General features: G+C 42.4%; 1 protein-coding gene across 1 annotated transcript; it reads left to right on the top strand.

Moving 5' to 3' along the window:
• The first annotated feature begins 6,220 nt into the window (after positions 1–6,220).
• On the top strand, positions 6,221–7,874 carry LOC115213159 (neuropeptide Y receptor type 2-like). Its single transcript, XM_029782096.2, has one exon. The coding sequence runs from the start codon at positions 6,582–6,584 to the stop codon at positions 7,599–7,601; it is 1,020 nt and encodes a 339-aa protein (XP_029637956.1). The 5' UTR covers positions 6,221–6,581; the 3' UTR covers positions 7,602–7,874.
• The last annotated feature ends 516 nt before the right edge of the window (positions 7,875–8,390 follow it).

Below are 8,390 nucleotides of genomic sequence, written 5' to 3'. Positions count from 1 at the left end.
AGAAAGCCTCAACCTATCAAAAGCCGTCGTTCATGAGCAGCTGGTAAAGCTTGGGTACACAAATCGCTGCAATGTTTGGGTACCACATGAGTTGAGTGAGAAGAACCTTTTGGATCGCATTTCCATCTATGATTCGCTTTATATGAAAACGCGCCTTTTTTAAAGCAAATTGTGACAGGTGATGAGAAATTGATTATCTACCGAAATGTTCAGAGAAAGCGATCCTGGAATAAGTGACATGAGACACCCTTATCCACCCCAAAAGCGGGTCTTCACCCTAAAAAAGTTTTGCTTTGTGTCTGGTGGGATTGGAAAGGAATTCTGTACTATGAGCTTCTCTCAAGTAACCAGACAATTAATTCTGAGAAATACTGCACACAACTGGAGTTAAACGCAGCAATTCAAGAGAAACGTCCAGAATTGGCCAGCAGGAAGGGTGTTGTTTTCCAACATGATAAAGCAAGACTGCACGTTTCTTTGGGAACTAGACAAAAATTGCTGCACCTCGGCTGGGATGTGTTACCCCACCCTCCATATTCACCAGATCTTGCTCCTTCTGATTTCCACTTCATGTTTGGTTGATTAAAAATGTAACGGCAAGTATTTACTGACCTTTTTCTTTCCTTTAAAAATCGGCAGGAACTTTCCGAACAACCCAATAACATCTAATGTTCAGCAGAGATAACTGAAAATTGGTGGTCATAAACAAATTGAGAAATAAAGTTGAAGAATAACGCCAGTAACAGTGACAGATACCAAACATCAGTATCATCAGTGAAATTTTTTTGCGAAAGTAACACGAAATTAACAGTAACAACAAATTGGTTGGCCAGTGTCTCGAAAGACTGACTGATGTATAAACCTTCAAAGTATAGGATTTGGGAGAAATATTTTCCCACATTTTAGTATAATAGTTTCAAAAGTTTGACGAGCTGGAATGACGGAAGCGAAAAATATAAAAAAAGAAAGAAAATGATTTGGCTACTTTCGTCTATCCACATATTGTCGTTTCAACTCACGAAACCCCCAAAAACTTCATCAGCGCCATGGATATTGCGACATACACAGAAAGTTCCCAAACAAACTACGTATGTCCACGTTAACAGTGGCCAGAACACATTGTAAAGTAACGTTGCACTGTGCTTATGCGTACATCCTTGGACCATCACCCTCAAGCCAAACTGACTGAACTTTCTTTTCCCTTTCTTACCTTTTTTCTTTTTTCCTTTTTCTTTCTTTTAAATATACGTATGAACATTCATATTTATATTTATATTCATTCTCATACTTATATTTTGGACACACACACGCACACATACATACACACAAATATGAATATACGGACGGACTGGACGCTGCGATTGTCTAAGGGAGAAAGAAAGAGTGAAGTTGGAGAGGATTTCAGGTTGCCTATCTCCTGTCATTGATCTCAATTTTCTTTTTTTCTGCACGGCTTGGATCTTCGACTTTCCCATTCCAGCGGCCATAACCTCCGTCTCCCACCCGTTTTCAGGATGCCAATCAATTTCTCCGCACCTCAGGGGAAGCCAACGCACTCGTTGTCGAACGGTGCTCCAGTCCCCGACTATGCTCCCCAGCCCCCAACCCCCACAGAAAGCTACCTGCTGTATATGCGCCACCACCAAAAGAGGGAAGAACTGTTGAAGATGTGGTTTTTTCATCTTTCTGGCGTCGGGCTGACACAAATGGCCTCGAATACGCTCTCAATGTAGAGATGCAGCAGCCGCCTCTTCTCCTCAGCAGTGCATCAGCGGCCATCAACCCTCAGATGAGATGGCATGCCTGCCCAACGCCTAGTCCTCACTAGTCAACATCCTTTGCCTCGGGAGGCTTCGTAAGATCCCTTTTAAAATCCCGAAAATGGCCCTGGTGCTAATACCCTCGTATCCTCAATTGAGAAAGCCCTAGGATCTGGTCGATTATGCTAGTGAAATCAAGTATTTTATTTTGCTCTGCTTGCTCTTGATCTCCTCAACACTGCTGCCGATCGAAGTGCTCTGTCGACAGCAGCCCTAGTCAGGGCCAACATCCCGTCCTAGCGTATTCGAACATGCTGTGCTCTGCCCATTCTCACCCTCGGAGACCTCTACTCTAATGCCGGCTCAAAGCGCCTACGTGACCGTGTAAACGCCAAACTCATCGAAGGTGATGTCTTAGCGGCTGTCAGTCTAGTCGCTTCTGATGACACCGTCCTCTACCCTACCGAAGATGTCCTGTCCGATTTAAACGTACATACCTCAGGCCCATACCACCACCCGACATTCAGACACCATACGTGGCCTCCGAGAAGGTCGTCTTTTCGGCTCTGAGGTCTCTCCCTGTCAGTTGCAGCGAAGGTATCGACGATCTCCGCCCCGATCACTTCAATGATTTGCTGTCTCCACTCACTGTCGAAGCCGAGCGCCACTTGCTGGGTACAGTTACGGCTCTAGTCAACCGATTCATTTACAGCGCCATGGACGGCCTAATTGCTCTCATGAAGGACGCTGGCATACGCCCCATCGCTGTGGGCAATGTCTTTCGAAGACTCGCGACCGTCGCATCTGAACTTGGAGAACTCAGCCCGATACATCTGGGAGTCAGCGTATCCAGCGAGTGCGAGGGAGCTGCTAGTGCCGCTGGACAGTTTTTCAATGACTCACCTCATAAGTCGTCACCGAGCAACTCCAAGCACCTCATTGTCAAGCTTGACATATGAAAATGCTTTCAACTGTCTACGCTATGACCACTTGCTACAGACCTGCCTCAGACATGCCCTGTCTATCTACTCGCTAGCTTACTTGTTGTACGGGGCTCCGAGCATGCTCCTCGGTGCAGATAAGGTCATATCATCTTCGATCGGCGTTGAATAGGGTGATACATTGAGCACTCTGTTCTAGGGGTGAACAGCGTTGCTCGGAGAATCATGGCTCCTTTCAACGTCTGGTACCTGGACGATGCGATGATAGGTAGTCCAGTAGAGAGTGTCTGATACGATCTCCAGTCAGTGGTTCCTGCTCTATCGAGGATCGGCCTCGAGATAAACTCATCCAACTATGTGGCAGAGGGCTTTACGGCCTCCATTCCGGACGTACTTCACTACTTCATCAGGTACAAGTGACCCCAAAGGAGGGCGTCCTTATCCTTGGTTCGCCGATCCCCCCGCCAGCCATTCGCTCCACCCTCAGGTCTAAACTCCTCCATCTAGAAAGATTGATGGACAGACGGAAGGCGATCGACGCCCAACCAGCATTTTTCCTGTTAAGGAACTGCTTCGCCATACCGAAGCTATTGTATACCCTCCGCAGTGCCCCTTGCTACTACATATCTCTCCTCACGGATCACGATACCTGTATCCAACAGCCCGCCAAAGAGATGTGCAGCATTTGGTCCAACGACACTGGATGCCTGCAGGCAATCTTTACCCATCAAATATGACGGCCTCTGCCTTCGATCTCCGGTCTCACTGGCCCTGGCGGCTCTTATCTCGTCGGTAACCTCTTGCTGCTGTGTCCTCATTAACAGAGTTCTACACAACACATTTGAGTCAACTGAGTGATTGGGGAACGCGAGGCAGCCTATGCGACATAGAGTCATCTCGGCCTGCGCCCCGCTAACGTCCATCCCTCTCTCTCCTCTGAGGACGTCCAGTCCTCTTAAAAGTAATGAGACGCCATCTAATGTAGCATGAGCGCTGACGAGCTAATGCGTCGACTTGACCAGCACTGTCTGGCATGTTTCCGCTCAGCTGCCGAGCCTCGCAGATGAGCCAGGCTCAATACAGTGTTATCACTCACAACTGTACTCAAATTAATAGCGACTACCTATTTATTGGCGTTTCCCTGAAGCTTGATCTCCAGATCTGTGAGCCACGTGAATGCCGCTGCGGAACCACAGTGGATTATTTCGGCCTCCACCGTCACAGTGCTCCACCTTCCACGCCATATCGCCTTTAACATGATCGTAAAGCACGGCCTAGACATCGCAGGCTTCCCTTTCCAGCTCGAGCAAGACGGTAAAAGGTCGTACAGTATGACAATTTTCCCGTTCTGTGATGGTAGCCCACTCATTTGGGGTGAGCAAATAGCAATTAATAAATTGTGTGAACTTGAAGACTCAGTTAATAAAAACAATATCCGTGGTGTAATGTTACAAGAAAGAGATAATTTTATAATTAAAGCAGTAAATTAAAAATTAAATTACCTTTTTGCTCGTAGATATGACCAGCGGACCAAAGGACTTCGGTGTCAAATGAAGTTTAGGGAGTGGCACTATATGTGAATGCATGTTTGTGAATGTGTGTGTGTGTGTGAGTGTATGTGTGTGTGTGCGTACGTGTGTGTGTGTTTTAATCGCAAGTACAAAAATCAGAAATTGATGTTTCATCGCAGGATCAAATAACTTATATCTATCTATCTATCTGTCTATCTATCTGTCTATCTATCTATCTATCTATCTATCTATCTATCTATCCATCTATCTACCTATCTATCTATCTGCTTTTATGTAGAAAGCCATTTAGATACATGTGTGGTTTGGTGGTTAGGGTGTTGCACTCATGATTGTGAGATTGTGATTTCGATTCTTGGACCGTGTGACACGTTAATTTCTTGAACAAAACTCTTCATTTTACATTGCTCCAGTCCACTCAGCTGGCAAAAAAAAAAGTAATGCTGCTCTGAAATACTTCTTGTTCGAGCTAAATTTGACGATTTTTATGTCCCTTTCTTTTAGGAACCACTTGATGTATTGGTGAACAGTCAATAGCGTTGGAAAGCATAAAGATTAAGGCCGTACTTCGGAAAAAGTTAGTTGACATAGAGGACCGGAAAGCATCTAAATATTGGAAAAGATTTGCCTGTATAATGATGAATCGTGCCGGGTATCAAAATGCCGACATCATGACTACTGTTCGATGCTCTATGAACACTGTGAAAGCTGTGAGACGTGACATAAACAGCAACAACAGTGAGAACGAAGCGTTGGCCAGCAAGAAGGGACACAGCAGGCATTCTGACTGCGACCACACGCCAGATTTTATCCAACAACCGCAGCATCAGAACCATAGAACCCAATTCAGGCAGCTATAGGAAGCTGCTGGAGACTACAGTCAACCCCTGGCTGAAGAGAGTGGCTGCTGGAAGCAAGTGGTTATCGGAGAATTTCTACTTCACCAGCCTCTTTTGGCCTCTTAATCATTCCAATTGTAATTGTAATCCCATGGTTTACTATATGTGGGGTGCGGTTTAGAAATACACCAACCGCTCTACCTGCAACATCAAGGCCGAGCTGGTGGCCAAGATCAAGGAGGTGTTCGAAAATCTTCCAACAGGCACTGTGAGGGACGCATACGCCATCTTGAGGCCGTGGTCGAAGCTGAGGACGACTACTTTCAGTAAACTGTTGTCCCCTTGCCACAATCTAGTTGATATCTTTATAAGGCGGTGAGCTGGCAGAAACTTTAGCACGCCGGGCGAAATGCTTAGTGGTATTTCGTCTGTCGCTACGCTCTGAGTTCAAATTCCGCCGAGGTCGACTTTGCCTTTCATCCTTTCGGGGTCGATTAAATAAGTACCAGATACGCACTGGGGTCGATATAATCGACTTAATCCGTTTGTCTGTCCTTGTTTGTCCTCTCTGTGTTTAGCCCCTTGTGGGTAGTAAAGAAATAGATATTTTAAATTTTGGCTTAGGTATTGTGTTTTTCCCCCCTTCATACAAACAGTCAAATTTAGTCCGAATATCCTGTAAGTATGCCACTAAATCCGGGAAAGCGGCCTTATGAACTTATGACTCGGGGAGGATTTTCATCGTTTTTTATATACATACATGCACAGCGAGGTTGATATTAACACACTATTTAATAATATAGAATCATCTACGTAGATATACAAACGCCTACATACCAAATAAGGTCAAGAGTTGTGTATTTCTTGCCACTACCACAATTATATGTAATTTGAACTAAGGATGGCCTAAGTATTTATAAAATAAACATTATCTTGCCGTTAGCCGGAAACACTTACACTCTATTTAAGTAGTTAATTACAATGGGGAATTTATTGGTGCACTTCATAGATCTAAAACGTAAGTACTCGCAGCGTTACATTTGTTTGACCGAGGAATACGATTAGGAAACCACTTTAGAATTACTAGAAAAGCTTTATTCTCTAAATATTTGGAAATTTCATCAAAGATTTTCCCACTCAGACATTTCCATTGTTCTGTCTATATCAAGTTTTATCTCTTAATCACATGACCTCTTCTTTGTCTGTTTGCTTTTATTATTTGTTTTTAATTCAGATACATATTGCCCCTGAGAGTATAAATATGTTTCTTCGTCTGTGTAGCTGAAAATTTGAGCCTGATGACGCTATAGGGTAAAATGTATAAAACTTTATATTCATAACATTTTGTATTTGAAACATTGAAGTACTTTCTTTTGATTCAAGTTACGTTACTGAATGTAACTGTAATCCAATGTGATGGAAAATTATCTATAAAGATATCAAATTTATGTGGAAAGTGAATATATTCCAGTTGGAAATTCATAAACAAAAAACACTAAGTAAAATAACAAGATGAATAATAGCAATAACAACACAATTGAAGATATTAATAGACAGTATTTTAATATTTTAAAACCAGCGTTTATTTTCGTCTCTATTTTATTGCCTGTTGGTCTAGTTGGCAATTCTATAGCCTTATACATTTATGGTTTTCGTTTCCAGAAACTACCTGTTCATGTTTTCCTAATTTCTTTGGCTGTTTTTGATATGATTGGTTGCATTTTCGGAATACCATTAGAGATGGTCGCATTGTGGTATTCTAAGATGTATCCTAGCAACATTCTTTGCAAACTGGAAAAATTCTTTATATTCTACAGCAGCATTACCTCAACTATAACCTTACTTGTGATAGCAGTGGAGAGATATAATAAAGTTTGCCGCCATAACAAAAAACAGCTTTCGGTTCGAGCAGCTAAAATAATGACTGTGACCATTGGTTTCGGATCCGTCGGATTAGCCTTACCCGGCGCCTTATTCTTCGAAAAAATGAACGATCCATTTTCGGTCAGTTCGGTCGAAAAGGTTTGCTTTTATAGATATGGGTATGAGAGGCTCCGAAATTATTTTCTGACATCTCTCGGAATTGACTTACTTATTTTAACAGTAATGTTTTTTTTATATCAACGCATCTGGAAGGTGGCCAAGGAACATTATATACCTACAAACTATACGATAAATCTTAATCTTAATAATATGAATGCACGCAATCAAAACACAAGAACCTACGCAAAAATCAGACAAACCAATAAAATTCTCGTATGCATTACATTCTTGTTTGCTATCAGCTTTATCCCAGGTTTAATACTCGGAATTACTTACCCACTAATTGAAGGTAAACACATTCCAGATGTTGCGGAGTATTTCAGACACGTGGTCATTCGAATGTGGATCTTGAATTGTACAATGAACCCTATAGTCTACGGATTATTAAATACTCGCTTTCGTCGGATTGCCAAGAACATATTTTGCAGAATTGTTTTCAGGAAAACCAATGAAACAGAGAGGGGTGCATCCTCAGATACTTCACGATAAACGGAGAAAATATCGATTTTCACTAATGAACAGTGAGAATCGGCTTTATTTTCATTTTAACTACCTGTGTTTTAATATACCATTATCATAGTATCAAACTTATTGAAAACAATTCATGTCACAATGAATGCTGACGAGTGACAAAACATTTTTGGAATAACTATACATAATGTATTAGTTTCGAAAAAATTATATAAGTTTCTGTGTACAAATACACATGTTTATACATACATACATACATACATAATATAAATAATATATAAATAATATATAAATATATGCATATATGCATATATTTATATATTATTTATATTATTATATGATGGAACGCCACGCATCCTTTTCCAAGTTTTATCTACATACATACATACCTACATACATACATACATACATACACACACACGTGTGTTTGTGTGTGCGTGCGTGCGTGCGTGCGTGCGCGTGTGTGTGTGTGTGTGTGTGTGGAGGCGCAACGTCCCAGCGGTAAGGGCAGCGGACACGCAGTCGTTCGTGGGATCGCGGTTCCGATTCGCAGACCGAGCATTGTGAGTGTTTATTGAGCGAAAACACATAAAGCGCCACCAGGCAGAGGGTGGTGACGAACCCTGCTGTACAGTTTCACCACAACTTTCTCTCTCTCTCTCTTTCTTCCTATTTCTGTTGTATCGGTATTTCGAAGGGCCAGCCTCGTCACACACTGTTACGCTGAATCTCTCTGAGAACTACGTTAAGGGTACACATGTCTGTAGAGTGCTCAGCCACTTACACGTTAACTCCATGAGCAGTTTT

Source organism: Octopus sinensis, linkage group LG6 (genome assembly GCF_006345805.1).
Source record: "Octopus sinensis linkage group LG6, ASM634580v1, whole genome shotgun sequence".
NCBI lineage: Eukaryota > Metazoa > Mollusca > Cephalopoda > Octopoda > Octopodidae > Octopus > Octopus sinensis.
The sequence above is the reverse complement of the archived record's forward strand: the minus strand, read 5'-3'. Positions and strand labels throughout refer to the sequence as shown.

Excerpts from the sequence above, each read along its gene's own strand:
- LOC115213159 (XM_029782096.2), top strand. The coding sequence starts at position 6,582 with ATGAATAATAGCAATAACAACACAATTGAAGATATTAATAGACAGTAT.